The 24,315-nt window shown below is 38.7% G+C and overlaps 1 protein-coding gene across 1 annotated transcript in view; it reads right to left on the bottom strand.

Moving 5' to 3' along the window:
- Positions 1–24,315, bottom strand: part of LRP2 (LDL receptor related protein 2) — a 199,144-nt gene that overhangs the window by 69,657 nt on the left and 105,172 nt on the right. The window contains exons 31-38 of the mRNA XM_081814243.1: positions 23,088–23,216; positions 17,021–17,187; positions 15,849–15,992; positions 11,682–11,791; positions 9,768–9,945; positions 6,335–6,548; positions 4,965–5,198; positions 2,621–2,809 (exon numbers count right to left, since the gene is read on the bottom strand). Coding sequence (XP_081670369.1) covers positions 2,621–2,809; positions 4,965–5,198; positions 6,335–6,548; positions 9,768–9,945; positions 11,682–11,791; positions 15,849–15,992; positions 17,021–17,187; positions 23,088–23,216 — 1,365 coding nt within the window. The remainder of the gene's footprint in view (positions 1–2,620; positions 2,810–4,964; positions 5,199–6,334; positions 6,549–9,767; positions 9,946–11,681; positions 11,792–15,848; positions 15,993–17,020; positions 17,188–23,087; positions 23,217–24,315) is intronic.

The following is a 24,315-nucleotide window of genomic DNA, read 5'->3' as shown; positions in this document are numbered from 1 at the left end:
ATAATAAATGTCTCAGTTTAGACTTAGAAAAATATTTACTCTTAGGAACCAAAGAAATTGTTTTGGGGTGCCTGGGGGGCATCCAACTCCTGGTTTCAGCTCAGGTCATGGTCTCAGGGTTGGGAGATTCAGCCCTGTGATGAGTCCCGCATCAGGCCCCGCGTGAGGCTCCACACTCAGTGCAGAGTCTGCTTGAGAGTCTCTCCCTCTCCCTCTGCCCCTCGCCAACCCTCACACGCTCTCTTCCTCTCTCTCAAATAAATGAATAAATCTTTAAAAAAAATTGTTTCTTCAAATTTAAAGAAAAAGTGCCTATCCTCAGCTTCTAAAGCAGATTAGAATTCATAGCAAACGTCATAACCCACTTGCTACTGAAAAATTTTTTTTCAGAATGTCCTTCCTCTTTCACCTGAACGTTTAACATCTAAATCTCCAAACACTCTAATACACACTATCATGGCATAACTTCTATTCCCAACATGATGAAAGGAGCAAAGAGGGAAAGCCAGCAGCTTCTCAGCTTATTATCGATGTCATCAAGCACTCCTTATGCTTAGTATTAACAGTCTAGTCCGACTAGTGTAGCTGTTTTCATCACATGGACCTTCTAAAGCCACAAAACAAAAACCCATTCTTCTTTGGACATTACAGAATGATGTAAACGCTAGAATAAAAACACAATGGTGTGAAGACCGTAGAATGAGTAGAGAGTGATCCCATATTGATTCCATGTAGCCAAAAGCCTATTGTTGAATGGTCAATTCTGCTACCAAGGTACATCTATTTTGTTCCTAGATCTGAGTCAAAATTGCTCTGGAGAAATCAGGCCAATATGCAGTATGTTACTGATCTACCCTTCATATATTCAAATCCTTTCATCCAGGTTTGGCAAACCTTTTCCCTAAAAGGCCAGAGAGTAAATATTTTAGGCTTTGTAGAGCATATGGTTTCTTTCACAAGTACTCAGGTCTGCCACTATAAACATGAAAAGCAGCCATGGACAAATGGGCACAGCTGTGTTCCAGTAAAACCGTATTTACAAAAATAGGCATGGTCCAAAGGTACAATTTCCAGTTATAAAAAAATAAGTACTGAGGATGTACAACATAATGACTATAGTTAACACTAATGTATGGTATATATGAAAGTGGTTAAGAGACTTAATCCTAAGAGTTCTCATTACAAGGAGAATTTTTTTTTCTTTTCTTCTTTCTTCCTTTTTTATTGTATCTATATGAGATGATGGATGTTAGCTGCGTCTACTGAGATAACCATTTCACAATATATGTAAATCAAACTATGATGCCATATGCCTTAAACTTATACAGTGATGTGTGTCAATTATTTCTCAATAAAACTGTGGGTGAAGAAACAGCCAGTGAGCTGCATTTGGTCCGTAGGCCACAGACTGCTGACCCCTGCTTTAGCTATATTCTCAGAAGTAATATAGTAATTTGTAATAAGAAATGGGATTTAGGAATCCAATTAAAGCCTTATCTATGATATTTAATATTTACAATAAACTCTTATTATAGTACCTAGATTTTCATAAAAATTTAATTCTAAGTGATGTCTACTTACCAAACTTGATTAACACACAATGATACCTATTTTTATAGAATAGGATCATATTCTCAAAATTATAATACACTTAATACATTTGTTTCTCAGTGTATCATTAAATAAAAACAAATGGTAATTTAAAATTAAGTACATGACACCTAAAACTAATATTACACTGTATTTTAACTGGAATTTAAATAAAAACTTTAAAAAATAATAAAAATAAAAATAAAAAAACACCAGGTGATTTTGCTATGCAAGAGTGGGAACATGTCAAGTCATTTGTGAGGATAATTACCAATTCAATGTCTTAGCACATCAAAGGAGAGACAGGGGTCACGAAGAGGCAGGGTTCATGGGAGCTTCAACAGTGGTTAATGAGGGAGTAAGTCAGTGATGAGGGGTTCTGTTTACTACCTGGAGATTTTATTTGTATTCCTAGAGTTGTTTACAATATTAATATATGCATGCTGTGTATGTCATTATTTAAAAAAAAAGAAATAAAATTATATAATTAAGTACATGAATCAATACAACTAAGTTAATGTAATACTGGGTCAAGCATTTCAATATAATTACAATAAAGGAAGTGCCTAATGATCAAAGGATTTTTATATATTAACAAGATAAAGCGATTAATAATTTGTCAACTAAAATTGCTCAGCTTTAAAATAAATGATTGTCATTTCACAGTTCACTTATTTTAATAACCCTTCCTCTTTGAAAATTTAGACATTTCTAATTTAGATATTAGGTGCTAATCTAAGTGTGAAAAAAATCAACGATTTTTCTAGCCATTTTGCCTACAGTTTTGACTATGTTAATAATACAAGAAAATGAATTGTTATGACTCTATCCACTGAAACACCTTATCATTAACTTAATAGGCATATAGCTCAGTCTAAAAGCATAATTCAATTTATCTTAAATAATACCAATAATTGTCTAGGAAAATAGATTTGTAGCACATATAGTGTTAGATTAAACTTTCAAGCATAAAATAGAATGCAAAAACACAAAAGGATTTCTCAATAAAATTACTATACAGTTTACCTACCTGCTACCCAATCCACTGCAATACCCCGAACTCCATTTTCTCCTATCCCATGTGTAACGATGTTTGTAAAACCAGACCCATTGGGTTTGATTCTACGGATTGCATTATGAGATGTCACAGAGCTGCTAAAATCACACCAATAAATAAAGCCAGAAGATACGTCAACATCCACATGCAGTGCATTTCGTCCTGAAACATTTTAAGAAAAGATCAGTAAACAATGCTCTGAGAGCTTTTACATTCCTGCCCTTCCTCTCAAACCATCATTCCCAAACCCCTGCTCTGACCATGTCCCCATTACAAGATAAAACTGCTTTCCAGTTGCAATGAGCACACCCAGCACTCAGATCTTGGTTTCTAAAAGCCATTTCCCACTGGGGCACCTGGGTGGCTCAGTCGTTAAACGTCTGCCTTCGGCTCAGGTCATGATCTCAGGGTCCTGGGATCAAGCCCCGCATCGAGCCCCGCATCGGGCTCCCTGCTCAGAGGGAAGCCTGCTTCTCCTTCTCCCACTACCTCTGCCTGTGTTCCCTCTCTCGCTGTATCTCTCTCTGTCAAATAAATAAATAAAATCTTTAAAAAAAAAAGCTTTAAAAGCCATTTCCCACAATAAGGAGAACTGTCTCCTGAGAAAAACAGTTGATTATGAATTTGGGAAGGGAAGGTACAAGGTGAGCCTAGAAGATCTTATACCCAGAAGCAAGGAAGCACTCAAATACTAATGGGATCACGTCAAAAGAATACAGGTAGTCGTTGAATCCAATAGGGCATCTACTTGGCCAAAATGAATCCAACAGAACATCAAGAGTAATTGTGGTAAATGTTTGTAACACACTGAATTAAAAAAGGAATAAAAACTTGAATCCATGATTACAATGCACACCTGAAACTAGTAACACTAAATGTATGTATGTATGTGCACACACACACACAGATGGAGAGTTCAAATGTATTGAAATATTAACAATATTTGTATCTAGGTGAACAGCATAAGGATATTTACTGTACCTTTCAACTTTTGATTTGAAATTTTTCAAAATGAAAAGTTGGAGAAAAAATAATTGATTTTATAGTATCTTTACAAGATGGTAACTTAGGGGAAAACCAAGAGGAGTCCTGAGTACTTGTGAATATAATTATCAGTCGGGAGCATGTGTGGTGCCAGACTCTCCCTGACTCCTTTCACTCTAGGTATTGTCATCTCTCCTGACCATCTCTTACCCCTCCCATTCCCTTCACCCTTTTTCTTCCCTTTCTATCTTTTATTTCTATCATTATCCTGTGACATACTCCTTGTAATGCTAGTTAACACCTGGTTCCTCCTGTGGTAACATACATCTAGAAATCTCTTGGTCATCTAAGAAGCAAGTGATCGTTTTCTATGTTACAGTATACAGACATAAAATACTCCAAAAAAGGCGCCTGGGTGGCTCAGATGGTTAGGCGTCTGCCTTCGGCTCAGGTCGTGATCCCAGGGTCCTGGGATCGAGTCCCGCATCGGGCTCCCGGCTCAGTGGGGAGCCTGCTTCTCCCTCTGACCCTCTCCCCTCTCATGCTGTTTCCCTCTCGCTCGCTCTCTAAAAAATAAATAAAATCTTTAAAAAAAAAAAAAAATACTCCAAAAATAGTTACTAAGGAGATTCTAATACTCTCAACTCATTTATTTCAACTCATCAAATACATATTAATAAACCAGATGATGGACTACTTCATTACTATTCTAAATAATAGTCTAACCCTGATCCCAGATCTTCATTAACTGTGCTTCTAAACACCAACTCTGTATACTTCTTGCAATCTCATGCTACATTCCATCTTGCCCTAGGCCCGTCATTCTCAGTGTGGTCCATGGACCAGTGACATCACCATGCCCTGGGAACTTGTTAGGAATGCAAACTGAGGGTTGCAGGAGGGAGGGAGGAGGGTGAGGGGGGATGGGGTAACTGGGTGATTGGCATTAAGGAGGGCACGTGATCTGATGAGCACTGGGTGTTATATGCAACTAATGAATCACTGAACACTACATCAAAAACTAATGATGTACTATACGCTGGCTAGTTGAATTTAATTAAAAAAAAAAAAAAGTAATGCAGATTCTCTAGCCCTACCCCAGACTTACTAAATGGGAAAATCTGGAGATAGGGCCAAGATCTGGGTTTTAACAAGCTCTCCAATTCTGATGCACACTAACGTTTGAGAACAATTCAAGGCAGAGCCAGTTTATCTCAAGGGAAAGACAAGCTTCATTACATGCCGAATCCAAACATGGAGAAATGCTTTATGGCACCAAGAACTCAACGTGGCACGAGAGAGTGAAATCTTACTTCTACTGGAGCTGGCATACCTTGGCCCGCCACTGGCACCATGGCTTCTGAGTGATCTGAAAATTCCAAGCTAAAGCCTCTGATTATAGACAGCATTGAAACAACAAGAAAAGAGCTGTACGGAGAACAGGTCCGCTTATCAGGACTGAGTTTCAAGCCACTGGCACAGGAACATGAGAACAATCCTCCTGGTACAGGCAGGCAAATCTGCTGACAGGCATTCGCATTGTTGCTACAGCCGTTGGAGGAGGCACCTAAATGAAATCGAAATCAGTTTGTAACTTCTGACCTCACACACTTGACACTCCATCTCAAACACCTGGTATCGGGTTGCCAAATAATTCACCATAAAAATCAATAACAAAATACAGTACCTGGGTTAACAACATAAAATCATCATCGAAGCGACTACAGCTTATACAACTAACACATAAAAGGTACCACAACTATTATATAATAGAGAATGGAACATCAATTTTTTTTTTTTCTTCCACAGATCATACAGGAATTAGAAGAACCAGGCAGGTCAGTATGCAAATTCTGATTTTTTTCATCCTTTTGACCTATGTACTGGTATTTAAGATTACATTAGTTTAGTTATATGATCAACAATGTGATGGCCATTTGACTTAGAATATATTAAATAAGAACATTTAAAGGTTTTTTTCCACGTGCAATAAAATCAAATGGCCAAGTGACAAACCTAGGTTATAGACAGCAAACAAACTGTTTAATAAACTTTGGTTAGACACTAAAAGCTGTAAAATATGTCAAAACATTAAAAAATAATCTCTAGATCATAATGCTAATTTAAGGGGCAAATCAAAAGTTATATTATCTATGAAAAAAATGTTGAAAACAGTAAGTATTCCTTTTAAGATTAAAAATTCTATCCTGTTAACACTTTCCCAGCAGGTACCCCACCAATGTTTACTGACCACCGATGTGCCAGGAACTCATCTAGTTACTGGATATAGAGCAAGAAACAAGACAGGTAAAATGCCTGTCTGTATGGAGGTTACATTCTAATAAGAAACAACAGACAACAAACTGATAGATAATATGTCAGGGACTACTATGAAGAAAAGCAAAGTAAGGAATTTAAAATGATGGGGAAAGAACGGGAATAAGCTTACTCTGAAGTCAACCTGGCCTTTCAGATGCCAGACTAGTCTTTGACAATTACCCAACCTTATGACAGGGTTATCATTTTAAAAATGATATTTGAATATCATTCAAATGAAATTTGAATTTGGGTAATTTCAATTTGCATGCAGGTGTATGGACACGGGTCTGTGTGTGGGCATGTATTTATACATGTAAATGTGTAGATGTGTGAATATACATCGTACATTCAAGAATGCGTATGTTTCAGTGACAAATAACTTACCATGTCTGTGGTAAACTCGAAGACCCCTCAAATTTGGAATATTCTCTCTCAAGACTACTTTGTTGTCCCCAGTGGCCTTGTCAACTCTTTCAATGACCTCATAGTGTTCATCAGTATAATAAAGGAAGGAACCATAGACAGCAATTCCCCAGGGGTGGGAAAGATGGTTTACCAGGATCATTCGATTTGTACCATCCACGTTTCCTCTTTCGATCTAAAAGATCAGAATTGTCATTATTGACTGATTCATGGTGAAATAAGAGAAACATTTAAAACATTCTTTCTCTCTCTTAATTTGAATTATCCAACATATACTGCATCATTAGTTTCGGATGTAGAGTTCAGTAATTCATCAGGGGGACATAGCACCCAGTGCTTATCACATCACGGACCCTCCTTAATGCCCATCACCCAGTTACCCCATCCCCCCACCCACCCCTCCAGCAAACTAACATTCTCTTAATAATAATCTGTTTTCTGATTTGATAGTCACAATTACATGGAGCAGTAGATCAGGCAAATGTCATTATGCCCATTTCACTGATAATGAAGTTGCAGCTCAAGTAAGTAACCAACTTTCTCAGATGGCATGGTGAAGAAAAGGGAACTAAACCTCTTTAGTCCCTGCATGTGATATTCTGGACAGGAATACACATTTAGTGTCTAACTGTAGACCATTACCCAGGAGTTGACTGACCCTGCATTAACATCTTCACCAACAATTTCTGCAATGGGACTAGGAAACATGTTTCATTCAATAACAAGACAGCAAGACTGAATGGGGCAAAGGGTGGTGCCGTTTTATTAGAATAGGTAACAAGTCTTAGTCAAAATGACTCTGATTAACTGGAAAAGAACTCACAAAAATGAAGTTCCTAATGGGAAATGACAAGTCTGCTTCTGGAAGAAAAATAAACTGTAGACATAGCTGGTTTGACTTCACTCCAGAAACCTGTCTCAAATGCCTCCTCTGTGCCCGGATCTGAGCTGAGTACTAGAGAGAGAGACAAATGAGGTTTGGTTCACTACCTCACTGGACAAGGAAACCCAGCAGTTACAAGAGCAGGTTTTGCCCTAGAAACTGACAGAAGTTCCAGAAAGCTAGAGCAGAGGGAAGATAAGCTTGGAGGAGAGCTTTAAGGAGTGACCAGGACCAGATTAGCTGGCCAACCTCAAGTGTCTGGAGCTACTCCCCTAGGCTGAGCAGTGATCGAACCTATTTGTTGTGCATTTTGAAGACAACATGTCTCCATCATGAAAGCAAGGTTTATCAATGACAGCCATCATCCGATCAATACTCAGCATGGTGGAGGTGGCAGAGAAAGGCTGGACCTGAGAAAAGAGGAAGAAGACAAACTGCCAGGATTCTGTGATGATTAAATAAGGACATGCTTATTAGAGTGAGGGGAAACATGAGCATTTTAACCTGGGAGAAAAGATGGAGAGTCACACCACCAACAAGCCCACACATTCAGGAGGGCAGAGCAGATGCAAAAATAGTAAGGGAGAAAGGTGGTGGGCACTGTCTGGGACATGCTAAGTTGTGTACAGAAATCATACCATGTGGCAAGAGCTCCCTCATCGTTGCACGCAGACATCAAAGTCCACAAAGTGGTTTCCCACATCATTCCTTCTTTTTAACCCTCTAAGTTTATCACCATTATAAGCACCTATCAGGAGTGAAATTGGCACTGTCGAACTGAAAACAAACTGAACATCAAACCTACTGCACAGTATTATGGAGACCATCAATGTCGAAAACAGATCTGAAATCACTACTATTTAAAAAGCAGGGAAGAAAAGATACAGATGTAGTAAAAGGAAGGGGCACATGCACCCCAGTGTTCATAGCAGCAATGTCCACAATGGCCAAACTGGAGGGAGCCGAGATGTCCTTCAACAGATGAATGGATAAAGAAGATGTGGTCCATATATACAATGGAATATTACTCAGCCATCAGATAGGATGAATACCCACCATTAGCATTGACATGGATGGAACTGGAAGGGGATTATACTAAGTGAAGTAAGTCAAACAGAGAAAGACAATTATCATATGGTTTCACTCATATGTAGAATGTAAGGAACAGAACAGAGGACCACAGGGGAAGGGAGGGAAAACTGAATGGGAAGAAATCAGAGGGGGAGACAAAACATGAGAGACTCTGGACTCTGGGAAACAAACTGAGGGTTACAGAAGGGAGCGGGTGGGGGAGTTGGGGTAACCGGGTGATGGGTATTAAGGAGGGGATGTGTTGGGATGAGCACTGGGTGTTATATGCAACTAATGAATTGCTGAACACTACATCAAAAACTTATGATGTACATATGCTGGCTAACAACATAATAAAAAAATAATAATAATAATAATTTACAGGGATTCATTTACCACCAAACACTGAAAGATCAATTGACCAATGCAAAGACTGGATCACAGCATGCTCTTCAGAAAAAACAGATATATACTAATGATGAAAAGGTGATTTTAAATTAGAAAAAAAATTAAATAAAAATAATAAAAAGCAGGGAAGAGACTGGCACACATTCAATACAACATCCATAGCAATATTTTAATTGATCAGGGGCGCCTGGGTGGCTCAGTTGGTTGAGCGACTGCCTTCGGCTCAGGTCATGATCCTGGAGTCCCGGGATCGAGTCCCGCATCGGGCTCCCTGCTCGGCAGGGAGTCTGCTTCTCCCTCTGATGCTCCTCCCTCTCGTGCTCTCTGTCTCTCATTCTCTCTGTCTCAAATAAATAAATAAAATCTTTAAAAAAAAAAATATTTTGATTGATCAATATTACTGAACACCTTCTCTGTGCCTTGTCCCAGCTCAATTGCATAAGCACAACAGTGATGATCAAACATTATTTCTGTGAATGGATGTAATTATATAGTTTCTGCTTCTTATTGCAGAAAATAATGAACTCAACCTTGGAGTTTAAAATTACCACTAAAGGGAATTTTCCCATATGCATCAACTACATTAAGACCTTAGAGAATAGCATGCAGCTAGGAGGGGATGCCGTGCTCAAAAGCTTGGTATTTACATATTTTTTTTCTTAGTCTCTACAACTGAGAGCCTGGAGAACTTTCAAAGAAAAGCATTGAAATCACTAAAACATGAAAGAAATGGCTCTTAAAGGACAAATAAGAAATGAGAAATGAATATATTTTATCTTGAAGAAAAGCAAAGGATGAGGGAAAAGGAAATGAACATTAATCTATAAGGAACTATACTATGCACATACTAGGAAAAAAATGGACTTCAACCAGGGCAATATTTGCTGTAGGGAAAAAAGTTATTAGGAAGGAAGGGCAATAAAACACTGGTCCAAGTGGCCAAGTGAGATTGTTCAGGAACCACAGCCAGACAAGGAACAATCAGTATCAGCTACACAAGCTCAGCAATAAAGACCAACAGGGTGCGCATACCACTCCCGTGCTGGTGACAGCCCAGTAGAGTTTCTGCTCCTCAATATCAAGGGTGATAAACTCCAGGTGTTCAAGGCTTCCGGTGAAGAGAACTTTTGGAAATGTGCCATCCATGTTAGCACTTGCAATCTTGGCAGGAACACCATTGTCTGTTCCTTGGTCTGACCAGTACAGTTTCCTACAAGAAGGAAAAAACACCAGCATTTCAAAAAACAAGACAGTTTCATTAAATATTTAAATGAAAAAATGTGTATTTATTGTCCTCAAGATATGCATAATTCAGTGGAGGAAGTCTGAACCGTTAATATCTTGTCATGTACAAGGTGGAGGAGTACTTAGCCGGCATGCTATCAATGTCTGTATATTTCCTAGTTATTATTGGGGTAGAGGCCATTTAAAATGTTTACCTTGGTCAGACAGGTTGGAAGCTTATGACTAAGAAAGAGCCTACATCAATGGTCAATCCCTTTCCAAGAATCACTCCATGTGTAGTGCACTGGGAAAGACAAAGCTGATGTAAACGCTGTCCAGTACCTCCCTGCTCACCTCTCAGACCTCAGCTACTTTCTTTTCTGATTTCTGTGATGAAAAATGCAGTATTACACACAAACCTAATCCCCACACAGAACTGCCAAATCCAGAATATATAAAATTTCATTAAAATATATGAAGGGTTGCTTTCCATGTCCATTGTGGACATACCTTCTAGATTCGAATACAACTTTCCATTCCTTTCCATCTCATCTGCTGCCATAGCCTCAGGAGACAATCCTCTTACACTCTTTGCCCATAAGTCTTCAGACCCCTTCATTCCGATCTTTATTTGCAAACCTCTTGCGCCGCCGATATGCCCATCCCATGAACCTCATCTTCAAATCTAAACGTCCCTACTTCTAAGTTCTCAAACTCTCACATCCTCTTCTTTGACCAAACTCTCCCATCTCTTCACTGCTCCTATTTTATCTCTTCTATTGAGCCTATTCTTCACCCTTGAAACTTGACTGAGCTTCCAAACCTTTGGTCCCTCTCTTCCTGGACCTTATACATAACCATTTTAGCAACATCCTTACTTATTCTCTTGATCTCCCATTGTGCTTACCTTGCTAATCATTGGCCCTGAGTTCCTGTCATAATTTTCTTTCTCCTCTCAAATTCCAGGCTACCAAAAGTTTGCTGGACAAAGTCACAAAACTTGTGAATTCTGAGTTCACAAAAAATTTAACCACCTAACCTTAACTGAGAACTCTCCTCCTTAGCTGAACACTTTCCCCTAACTGGTCTGAGAACTCTCCTCCTTAGCTGAACACTTTCCCCTAACTGGTCTCCCTGCCTCTGGTCTCTTCCACTCTGATCCTGACCTATCTTCCTGAACTGTGATTCTATCATAATTCCCTTCCTCCAAATTCCCAGCTGACTCCTTATTTCTCAAAAGAATAAAGTGCAACTCCTTAGCTTGATGACATTAAAGTCCTTCCAGGATTTGTCCCCAAATACCTTTAACTCCCATCTTGCCAACCATCCCTAACTCGAAACCTCTGGTTCCAGCCCTCCACATGATCATGCTAAACCCTGCAATGCTTCTGCGCCTTCACTGCTGGCTTGACCTCAAGAACCACTCCCCAGTTCCAACCCATTATCTACCTATGGGAAGCCTTCAAATCCTTCAAGTCCTATGTCAAGTGTTATCCAGTCTAGTGTTGCTAACTTAAAGAACACAGAACAAAACACAAATTATATCCTTCACGTTAAATATAACTCAGAGCTATTTCTCTTTCTCACTGAGATCTGTACTTTTCAAAATGTTGGCCTATGAAATCAGAAAAGGTCCTAACTTCGAAATCTTCCTTTTATCAGGCCATAACATTACCAAGAACGGTGCTCCATAGAGGATACCTGTCATTTATGAACACTCACCCATTAACAGGATCAACAGTTATGCCAACTGGACTACCAACTCCAAGAGCTGTCCCATCATTGGTAATCAGTGTTTTTCTGTATCTGACATCTCCCTGGAGTTTCAAAACCTATAGCACAAAATCACTTATTAGAACTGAGCTTCATAAGGGGAAACAAAGAAAGCTGAGATGAAGGAGAACTTACACACAGAACAAATTCCAGAGCCTGATTAGAGATGAATGGGAGGGTTTGTGTGAGATTCAGATAATCCCTAATTGCATTTCAGGGCTATGAGGAAATCAGCTCAATAGAAAGTGAGTAAGAAAAGCAAAATCACCCCTCAAATTCCTATTTCAATTTGCCTCAAGTTTCAGGAGAGAAAATTTATATGGATAAAAGAAGGATTCAAATGGGTAAACACACAGATTCATTGACAGAGAGAAACTACAAAAAAATGTCTTCAGAAAAAGACACAGGAGAAAACTCTGGAAGACAAACAGGAGCCCCATAGCTCTCCAGCATCCCAGTGACTTGGCCATGGCACCCAGTGGCCCATCACTGAAAACACAGTTGACCAAACAGTCCAAATTTACTCAGAGTTGAAGTGAATTCTGTGCCAGGTTAACAGCCAGAGTTAAAATGCAAGAGTTCAAATCCCTGACCTTCTAGATCTGACCAAGGCAAGTAAATTCACCTCTCTGAACTTAGTTTCTTTATTAGTAAAATGTGGACAATACCGGGACATTCCGCACAGAGCTATGAGATAATACATGTAAAGTGCTTAACACGGCATCCAGTATAAGTGTGTTTCCTATTTTTTTAATGGTCCATTTATTGGACACTTATTATGTAGTAGGCATTATACTAAGCATTGTTGGATTGAATCCTCACAATAATTCTGTGAGATAGATACCCATATTATGGATGCCCATATTACACATGATGAAAGAGGCCTAGGGACCGTTAGTGGCTTTCTCAGTGTTATCTATTTTTAATTATTATCGCTGTAATTATGAAAACTAATGTTAACAGAATCCTAAAACATCACAGAAAAGTATGGGTTACTACACTAGAAGCAGTTTCTTATAGGAACGAGGCTATTCTAATATGCACTTGAGACAGTCTGACAGGAGAAGCAGCTAGTAAGAAATTAGAAGATGATTGCTGATTTGCATGAAGGTTTTTCTATAAAGTTGCTTTTTAATGCAAATAGATTATTTGTATATCAGTGTTTATGTTTCTATCTCTGCCTTCTTTCTGTCTCTATATGTATTTTTTTCCTCCCTCCTCTTCTACACACACACACACACACCCCTCTCTTTAATCCCTCACTCCTCTAAATTTTTCTCTCTTCTGTGGAGTATCTTTCTCTCTTTTTAATTTGCCTCTTTCTGTCAAAATTTCTCTCCTTTTCCTGGGCCTAAGGATCTCTTTAATTCAAAGGAAAGCTCTTTTTCCTTGCTTTTTAGCATATTATCAAGTTCTCTCTCACACAACCATTCTGTATGCTTCGCTCTTCAGCGACAATATTGCATTTAGTGAATGCGCACACAGCTACCCCTAGTGGAAAACAACTTATTCAGTATTTCTCTTATTTTCAAATTTGAATTAAATGTGAGTTACTCTTATGCTGGAAGGGACATTGTTCATGTAAACAGTAAGCAAACACTATTTCTGTGCCCTTACTGCAATCTAATATTCCCCTGACAGAGTCACCATTGACATCAACAAAGCAGAAAACCAATAAAAAACACTAAAAGGGCAATTTCCCTTTGGATCATTATTCTCATAGGTCTGCTGTGGCTATTCTAAATATACTGGTAGTTTGAGGGAAACAGGACTCTGTATTCACTAAGATACCTTAGTGTCAAGAAGTACTTTTAGTTACTGAGCTATAATCCCATTTTACAGCTATGGAAGCAGAGGCCAGAGAAGTAATTTGTCCAAGGTCAAATACCCTGTGAGTGGAGGAAATACAGTACTGTCCCCAGTCTATCAAGTGCTTTTCTCTGCCTGTGATGACTTTTCCTTACTTACTCATTTGGCAGAAATTAAGTACGGGTCATCTTTCAGGATGCAGCTCACAGGTAACTGGTTCTCTGCCATTCTACCTCCCCACACGTTTACCTCTGCCCCTAGTCACAGAACACTTTATAGTCACTGCTCATATCACACTTAGCACTCTGGAACAAAGCTATTTGTTTGCATGTCTAACTCTCAGAACTACTCAAAAGCAGGAAAAAAAAAAATACTTTATTCATCTTTGAAGATCCAGGACTAACAATGGGACGGATGTGTTTACTAGTATGTGTTCAGTAAGTAAGCCAGACTCAAAGCAGGTCTTTGGACTCCAAAGCAAATTATCTTTCCTCTGTGCCTCACTGCATTCGGGCACAATTACGAACTTTAGGTTTTATATGATTAGAGTGGCCTTACCAATAAAACATTTGCATGCGCACACACACACATTCATTCACTCACTCGCACGGTATTTATCAGCTGGTGCCTTTTCATTTTACTTAATACTGATGGAGGAAACATGTTCCCTGCTTTTGGAAAACTATCAGTTTAAAAGGGAAGACCCCCATTTACAAAGCAAGAGACCAAAAAACAGAGTAGGAACATATTGTCATTCAGAATGAAGCACTGAGCAGATGTGAGTTTGGAATTAAGGGTTTTAGGCAGTCCATTGTGCCAATGTTTTGATGGGAGAGTGGTATTTTTAGTTGAGATAATGAAAAGACACCTTTTGTCGTGGTCAAAAAGGGTTACAGCAGGCTGGATTGCTGGAGTTGTCATTTTTAACAAGGCAAAGTCAGAACACTTCTGGGCATCAGGGCAGTGAAGCTGTTTAAACCAGTTTCTTAAATTATATAAAATTCAGGTTCTTATTTAAACAACAAAGGGCTTGAACCAGATGAGCCTCCAAGATTCCCCTCATGTTAAGAGCTGACAATTCTACCTGACTTGAGATAGTTCAGAGGTTAGCATTTGTACATATTGCAAATGTCCCTCTGATTGTGAATGTGTACTACTGTCGCCTGCGCTCGGGAATGCTGTGAGAATTTAATGAGATCCTGTTTGTAGAAGACCTCTGTAAACCTTAAGCAAGCACTTCCCCTTTCCAATCCGCTCTCACTTAGCCACTTGACTGCTATGAGCCTTCCTCCCCTTCATTCAGCATCTATCTTTCTGAATGCTCCACAGAGAACCAGCTGACTAGCTGGTGCCTCACCCTGAGCCGTGAGCTGTCACTCTACACAGCCTTGCTAACTGCCCCGCTCACAAGACCCTCCCTTTGCTTTAGAAATTTTCACTTTCAAAATTATTATGAATTAATAATCCCTTACAGGGACGCCTGGGAGGCTCAGTCGGTTAAGCGTCTGCCTTCAGCTCAGGTCATGATCTCAGGGTCCTGGGATGGAGTCCTGCATCGGGCTCCCTGCTCGGCGGGGAGCCTGCTTCTCCCTCTGCCTGCCACTCCCCCCTGCTTGTGCTCTGACCAATAAATAAATAAAAATCTTTAATAATCCCTTACACGTTTTAACTTTGTCCCAGAATGGAGTAACCAACACTAACACTAGTTGAGTCAACTCTGATTTACTTCATGTGATTGCATACCGGTACCCCATCTAAAATTTCTTCTGGAAATTAAAGTAAAAAGAACACTTATCGCAACGAGGAAAGTATCAAAGGAATTAGAATCAAGTTTCTACTTTCTGTTTCACTGTTAGGAAAACCGTATGGAGCCATAGAAAGATTTCCATCTTGGAACAGAAGTAACCTATAAACTTGGTTTGGACTGAAATAGCATCAGACTTGATGAGAAAAGACAGGGAAAATTTCCTACCTACTATATTCTTCCATACTTAATGCTGAGTTCCTTATGTAATTTTTCATTTATCTTTTTATATATTTTTATAGATTGCCTAAAATCCTTTTATATGAACCAGTTAGTATTGATGCTTAGGAGGAAAATAAAATAGGGCAGTAGAAAGTTCCAGTAATTTATTTCTAAGGTGGTTTTACTCCTTCACTTCTAAGACTGATAGTTCATACTGATAGTTCCTCCCTTTGGCTTCCTGATGAAAAATAATTTCAAAATCTAGGAGAGCATTTCCTGAGAACAGATTTTACATGCATCAAAAGCCAGTGTTCGTGTAAATAGTATTATGGAATCATTACCTCAATTGATGGAGTTCCAGGATTGGTGTAATACAAGTTTCTTGATAGCCAATCTAAGGCCAGGCTCATGGAAGACCCCAACCTAGACAGAGAAACCAATACTGTCCTGTTGGTGCCATCTGTCTTCACTCTGTGAATTTCACCCTGGAAAGAAAGGAGGAGAAGCGAGCTGTTTCAAGGCCACAGTTTCTCTACCGAAGCACTTTCTTCGCTGCAGCTACCGCCGCCTGCTACGTTTCTTGAACACGCCTCGCATTTGGAGACAAGGCAAAGGTGCGGCGCCACTGGGTGGGCTCACCGTGTATAATGCTAACACCAGCAATACTTTGAAAATAATGATTTTTTAAGTGTGTCCGAGGCTCATCATTCGAGTTGCCTCTGAGATTGGCTACAGAGATTCTTTCTTAACTACCACAGGCCACAGTCATAAAAATAACCCAAGTCACAGGTGAAAATCAGGAGGCCAATATAGCCATAAAATCCTATTTTATTTACATAGAGGTGACAAGCATTAAACACAAAGATCTTCCCTCTCCTCCTCATTTGCAATCTCGCTGCCCCTTCCCCATCCTCACAGCTTTCTCCTCTAAAGGGTGGGCTCCCATATGAAGAGAACTGAAGGAGTACTCTTTTTATCCTGGAGGCAAAGATGCTGATGAGGACCCCAGCAGCCACATCAAATGCTTTCCTGGAATTTCCTCAGGGGATCTACTGCTTTTTGTCGAGTTATGATCATTTTTATATTCATCTAATATCTTCTACTAGCTTAAAACTCCTTAAGAGCAAGCTTTCTTACTGCTTCTTCTTGGTGTGTATTCTACAGCAGAAGGTCATTAGTTCAGTGCAGAGCAAAGAGTAGGCACTTAATAAATACTTGCTGGATGAACAAATAAATAATACCCAATAGCTTAAATGGGCTTATTATCTGGTCTTTGCTCCAGGCCAGCCTCCTATGTACATCCTTCACTGAATCAAAAAAACTTAGTGGTACTATATGGTAATTAAACGAATTTAAATAAAATAAAAATTTTTTTAAACTTAGTGGTAAATTAATTTACTCCTGGACCATGTCTCTTTTATCCACCCAGCAAAAGTTTGCTTATAAGAAGGCATTGGTACAGTTCGACTCTTCAAGAACAAGTTATACACTTTGAATGTTATTCAAAACTTACTGGATTCTCAACCCAATAGATGAACTGCTCTGAGTCATCAAACTCAACATCGTAACCGTTCATCACCCCTGCTATGGGGACCATAGCATCGTTGCTCTTCACCTCGGGATTAAGGGAGATTCCAAAAATTATACTGTATCTTACAGTTATTAAGAAAGGTTGATCATCTGTGAAAATAGCAGAATATCAATCAAAATTATATCCCACTATTCCCAGACATGTAGAGTAATGGAAGGCAGTGGACTGTTATCATCTCCTAGGATAAAATGCCCTTGCAGCTTTGCAGCAATAAATATCATACACATTACGTATTTCATCAGGCAACCCAGGGCCTTGGATCGGGTTTCAGCGGGTTGCCCGGGCACCACCTTACTCTTCGTGAATCCCTTGCTTACATGGATAAAGCATCTGTGTTTGTTAAGCATCACAGTGTGTGCATAGACAAACCTCACTAATACCCAGTAACTCAAGAAAAGGAGAGTTGGATTTTGAAAAAAAAAATTTGAAGAAAACATATGGACTATTCTTGGTGAGTTTTAATATTACCAAGTGTAGCCTAGTGTTTATTAGAGACTTTAATTACTAAGTAAATCCAATGTACAATCTCTACAATTATTGTTTGATCAACAGCTGTCTTCTGCACTTGATTTTAATTCCCAAAAGGCAGTGACTATGTCTGATTTACTCACTATTATGTCCCCAAACCTGGCATGTAATAGTTGCCAAATAAGTATTTGCTAACTAAATGAATGACCACATAAATGAATAAATAGATGGATGCATAAGCTGGTACAGCCACTGTGGAAAACAGTATGGTGTTTCCTCAAAACGTTGAAAATAGAGCTACCTTACGTCCCAATTGCACTACTGGGTATTTACCCTAAAGATACAAATGTAGTGATCCAAAGGGGTACGTGCACCCTAATGTTTATAGCAGCAATGTCCACAGTAGCCAAACTCTGGAAAGAGCCTAGATGTCCATCAACAGATGAATGGATAAAGAAGATGTGGTGTGTGTGTGTGTATATATATATATACACACACACACACACACACAATGGAATATTATGCAGCCATCAAAAAAATGACACCTAAGTCAATCAGAGAAAGACAATTATCATATGATCTCACTGATATGAGGAATTTGAGAAACAAAACAGAGAATCATAGGGGAAGGGAGGGAAAAAAGAAACAAGACGAAACCAGGTAGGGTTTATGTCTCTTATGGAAGAGACTCTTAATCTCTGGAAACAAACTGAGGGTTGCTGGAGTGGAGGGGGGTGGGAGGGTTGGGGTGGCTGGGTGATGGACACTGGGGAGGATATGTACTACGGTGACCGCTGTGAATTGTGTAAGACTGATGAATCACAGAACTGTACCCCTGAATCAAATAATACATTATATGTTAACTTAAAAAATTTTTAAAAATAGATACATAAATGAATATGTAAATAGGATTTTCTAAAGTTCTCAAAAGTATCTGTATACTGCAACTTAAACAAACTCATAATATCTTATTCAAACTATCAGTTCACTTAATCTCCTTAACGGGAAACAAGAGGTCCTTTTTCGAAGATAATCTTTACCCTAGCTATAGTCCTTTTAGCAAAAAAATCTAAACTGATGAAATTCAAGAATGGGGTTTTATTTATAATTATCTCAGAAAAGGAAAACTGAACTATGGGTTTTGTGGTATGAAGACATCTACATAAGATATATCACAGAGTAAGCAAAATTAAAATGATTATCACTGCATAATTTTCATCTGCTAAAAATGATGTTTTCATTCTTTTAATAATCTGGAAAGCTTTAGATCTTCAAAGGGATTATTTTGTGTGTGTTTTTTTTAAGATTTTATTTATTTGACAGAGACACAGGGAGAGAGGGAACACGAGCAGGGGGAGTGGGGGAGAGAGCAGCAGACTCTCCGCTGAGCAGGGAGCCCGATGTGGGGCTCGATGCGGGGCTCGATCCCAGGACCCTGGGATCAGGACCCGAGCCGAAGGCAGACGCTTAACGACTGAGCTACCCAGGCGCCCCTTCCAAGGGATTATTCTGGCTCTTTACTGATTTTAACACCTCATTAGCTTTTCCTTGTTCCTGGCATTTCTATTACTAAAAATAACTTAGCATTTATTAATGTAGTAAACATTTAAAGTAATATTGCAACTATTAATGCTGTATTTTTACAAAGCCCTACAATATACAGCTTTAGTCTTTCCCAATAAACCTGCAAAGTTGTTTTCAACTGAGGCCAATACAACTTGCAGGGGCTAATGTGAGAGTTTAACTCACCAGCCTGTCCTCTCTCACCTGCCCCACATTGCCTCTCTTCTGAATATAATAGCCATAAATAATCGCCCCTATTTATTGGGAATGTGTGCCACATAGTATGCACCAAATATTATTTCATTACTTTATCTCCCTAAAGCCTCATAACCCTGTTAGGTCATTACCCCTCCCCAACCCCCAACTTTCAAATGAGGCACAGAGAAATTAAGCAATTTAACCAAGGTCACACAGCCAGATCCTCAGACTCCAAAACTTAGGTTCTTAATCACTACTCTGCAAAAAGTGCAGGTCGGGTACTAAATTATTGAGTATCAAATTACCACTTAACTTCATTTAAGTTAAGTATATTACTGCAGTAATATACTGTGAAAGCTATATTATGAGTTCAGATGTACCTTGAAATTATACTGAGATATTTAATTATTTATTCATTATATAAGTGCTCATCTGTTCAGTAAAAACAAAAAATGTTCCCCAATTTCACAAGGAAATTTTAAATTTTACTTACTCAGAACCTAATACTGCTCTTTTACATGTATAATTTTCCTTTTGTTTAATTGGAGGAACTTTCAACCAAAGCAACGTTTAGGGCCTAAAAAACTGCATTTCTCATCCATCAAACATGGGCCTTTTTGATTCTTCTAAGAAGTTCCTCCTCTCTAGCCCTACCCAGATCTACTCCTTTGGCCACTATTCCCTCACAGGGCTGTGTCTCAGGCCCTTGATCTGATGGTTCCTGCTGGATTTGAGAAGGCTGATCACTCAGGAATATTTATGGGCAATCCACCAGAGGGTGGGGTGTCATTCAGTGCTGCACTGGTGAAGGTGTGAGAGCCAAGGTGAAGGATGATGCCAGGGAAGCGCTAGACAGGACTGACCATTGAGACAAGTGGCATAGGGGAGTGTATGAAAAGTGCTCTGTGGGACAGAAAAAAGGAGTGATTTTATGACACTATATAGCGATAAAGGAGCAAATGGGTGAAAAACACAGGACTGAAGAAGGAGCAAAAAGGGTTACTGGAGGGCTTGTCATTCACTCAGCATTTACTGAGTGCTACTGTCTGCCACAGGCAATGAGCATCTATCAGGTGGAGGCTTAATCCTCAAGGAACTTAGAGTCTACAGAACAAGGGCAAGTACGTGGACCCTTTAGATTTCCAATGATAATGGCCATCAAGGAATATGCACAGAAGTACCTGGGGTTGTATGGGAAGGACTTCAGGAGGAAGTGACATTCAAGCCATACTAGGACAGCATGTCTCAGTCTTTTTTTTTCTTTTTTTAAGATTTCATTTATTTATTTGAGAGAGAGAGAGCAAGAGAGGGGGAGGGAGAAGTGGGCTCCCTGCTTAGTGGGGGAGCCAGGCACAGGGCTTGATCCTGGAACTCTGGGAGCATTTCCTGAGCCAAAGGCTGATGCTCAACCGACTGAGCCACCCAGGTACACCTGTCTCAGTCTTTTGAAATAAAAAAATCATTTCTTCATTTTTATTCTTTATGTCATGATCCCATTACAATTAGTTTTAGCAGAGCAGAGAAGTAAAGAGAGAGCAGTCAGAAATGGGAAACTGATGATGTAATTGAAGAGCAACATTTATTACTCCCTAACAAGGTCCTCCTTAACTCAGACCTTGCACTAACTGATCAGTGCTGCAAACTTTCCAACAGTGTGTGCAAGCAGTGTTTTCTTCTTATGTTGCACATAATCACTGAAACAATTTCTTTTGTGTCCCTCAGTTTGAGCCAGAAACCTATTTTGGGTCTCAGGTTGTTTATTGTAGAGGATGGTGGGGAGATGTTTTGGTTTGCTTTTTGTTTATTTATTTGTTTTTGGCATTGTGGAGAACATGTTTTTCTAAAGAATAAAAAGCTATTTCATGCAGAGAAAGTTCTCAGTTTTAAATTCTATAATATAAAATTAGGAAAAAATAGAAATAGCTCATAATTCACTTACCCAACTGTAACCACTATTGGTACTCATGTGTGTGTCTTCCAGACCTTTTTATTATTTTTTTAAGATTTTATTTTATTTTATTTTATTTAGAGAGAAAGAGAGAGCACGTGGGGGAGGGAGGAGCAGAGGGAAAGAGAGAGAGAGAATCTCAAGCAGACTCCATGCTGAGTGCAGAGCCCAACACAGGGCTCGATCCCACAACCTTGAAACCCGGACTGGAGTCAAAATCAAGAGTCGGACGCCAAACCGACTGAGCCACCCAGGCGCCCCTTCCAGACCTTTTTAATGCATATTTTTCTATGGCCAATACTGAACAGTATCTGCTTTTTCACTTAACCTTATCACATAAGCACTTCCAAAGATATTCCAGATACTTAGTAAACAATATTTTAAAGCTATTTAACCTGTAAATCAAGTAAAATATTTTCTTCTATAAATGTTAACAAGTCTTCTAAGCTTCTTACTGAAAAAAAATTGTGGAATTCTTTTTTTTAGTTAACATATATTGGCATTAAGTTACCCAATTGCTGCTCAGAGATCAATTGAGAAATACTAAAAAAATTCCACCTCAGTAAAGTCAAACTATGGAAAATCACTAGTGGAATTATTCTAGAAACAACAAAAGGTACTATTTAGATATCAATCACCATCAGATAGTAATATTGATTACACCAATCCCCAATGCACAGTTCAACAATCTTTGTGTGGTGAAAGAATGCTTTGTATCCAAAATGTCTATAGCCCAATTTAATCTTCTGCTGAAAGACTCAGAGGACACACTAAATTAAACAATGTCAACAAGGATTAGGTGCATAATAAGTCTCTGAAGAAAAACAGCAAATGCCAATCCCTTTGTAAGCATTACCAATAATTAAAATCTTTCATCATGAAAATATCATTGCAAAATGTTGTATCTTGATGGAATTCAATTTTCAGTAAGCCTACATCTGCAGAATCTGTAAACACCATTAATTTCCTGGATTCAGCATAAATTTTCCACTTGTAAACTAACTTTCCCTCTAGAGTAGGATTCTATTTTCTCTTAGTTTAAGAATTTTTTATCATTAAATATTTAATTTAACTTCTCTGCAACCATTTTTGTCAGTACCAAAACACATTCACTCCACTGAGAAATGAAAAGAACTGGAATTTAGAGTAACTCTCTAGATTTTTAAGCGAAAGGTGAATGATTTTTTTAAAAAGACTTTATTATATCTAGTACATATGCCAGCAGAAATCTCTTTGGTGGATTGACTCTCTCTTTCCTTTTTGTTCTTACTCCCTAAAGTACTTTAGTATAATTCTCCACAAACATTTCCAAAACTATCTAGGGTGAGATGAAGATTAAATTGCTCAGTCACTTATGATCTATCACACAAAGAAAACTTTCATTTTTAAAATAACCAGATATTAATTACTGAAATTGGTGTCAGAAGACCTATGCTGGGACATGCATCATTGACTATTATAATAACAACAAGATAAGGAGCCTGAAAAATAAAGCCATACACAAGTGTCAAGAATTCTTAAGTGCAGAATTTGGAACTTCCTATTATCATAGCTTGCCTAACTGTGTCCAGGTAATATAAGGTTAAGAATTGTTGAATCACATGCACACATCATACGAGCTTCACATACAGAAATTATATTACAGCTGAGGTGCTCATGTCAATTACCCCAGACAGCACGTACTCCAGGTACTCACTAAATCGAACGGTGAACACAACCCACATTCCATTAGCAAGTGGCTTAGAGCTGACATTCCTTTGTTAAACTATGGCAAGTTCCACTTTCAGGGCACACTTAAAGGGCATACTGTACCTTTCAAGCAAGTCACAGAATCATGAGAAAGACTCCATCCCGAAGGACAAGCACAGGAATAAAGGTGTGGCCTCTGGGAGGAAAGCAAGCATAGATGACTGCAGGAGGAAGAAGCGCATGAATTTTCACCTGTAATAGAAAAAGAAAAGAAGAAAACATTGGTGAATGGAAGACCTCCCACATTAAAGTGCACAGAATGAACTGATAAAGTGATACACACACACACACACACACACACACACAATTAATATCATTCAGCCATGAAAAAGAAGAAAATCTTGCTGTTTGCAACAACATGGATGGACCTTGAAAGCATACACTAAGTGAAATAAGTCAGAGAGAGAAAGACAAATACTACATGATCTCACTCGTATGTGAAATCTAAGAAAAACCAAACTCATAGAACAGATTGGCGGTTGCCAAATGCACAGAGTAGGCGGTGGGCAAAATGGGTGAAGGTGGTCAAAAGGTGAAAACTTCCAACTACAAGATAAGTAAGTCCTAGGATATAATGTACAGTATGATGACTACAGTTAACAATGCTGTATCATATATTTTAAAGTCATTAAGACAGTAGATCTTAAAAATTCTCATCACACACATACACAAAAATTTTGTAACTTCATATAATGGGGGATATTCACTGAACTTACTGTCATGATCATTTCATAATATGTACATATATCAAATCATGTTGTACACCTAAAAATATAATGTTATATGTCAAATTTCTCTCAATTTAAATAAATAAATTTTAAAATGTACACACAGTCATGCTGTTACTGTCCTCCCAGAGACGCCCAGTAGAGACACAAGTACATTAGGTTACCTCTGTCGGTTTGGCTTTTTTTTTCCCCTAAACTACATTACTCTTCCCTAGCATTATGCTTTCAACACAAAATTCGAAAGAGAAAGAAGGGGGTAATGACTTCCCCAAGGTCACAGAACAATCCTGTCTATAACCAGACTATGAACAAATAGCCACTGAGTAACCCCGAGCTTAGTAATAGAAATATGATGCCAAATAATACGTGTCTCCTTGCCCGAGCTAAAAGAGATCTTTTTACATTAAATGAAACCAACATGCACGTTCCCTTTGTGACCCTGACACTTACCCACTGTTGTCCAAGTTTTGGTTAGATAGTAATCTTTCATTTTTCTATTGATGACATCTTTGTGTGTCTCTGCTTTTTAAAATAAATAAGGGATCCTGTGTGCATCCCAAACT

This window comes from Leptonychotes weddellii, chromosome 3 (genome assembly GCF_054177405.1).
Source record: "Leptonychotes weddellii isolate Sample4059 chromosome 3, ASM5417740v2, whole genome shotgun sequence".
Lineage (NCBI taxonomy): Eukaryota > Metazoa > Chordata > Mammalia > Carnivora > Phocidae > Leptonychotes > Leptonychotes weddellii.
Note: the sequence above shows the minus strand (reverse complement) of the source record. Positions and strands in the feature narration are given on the sequence as shown.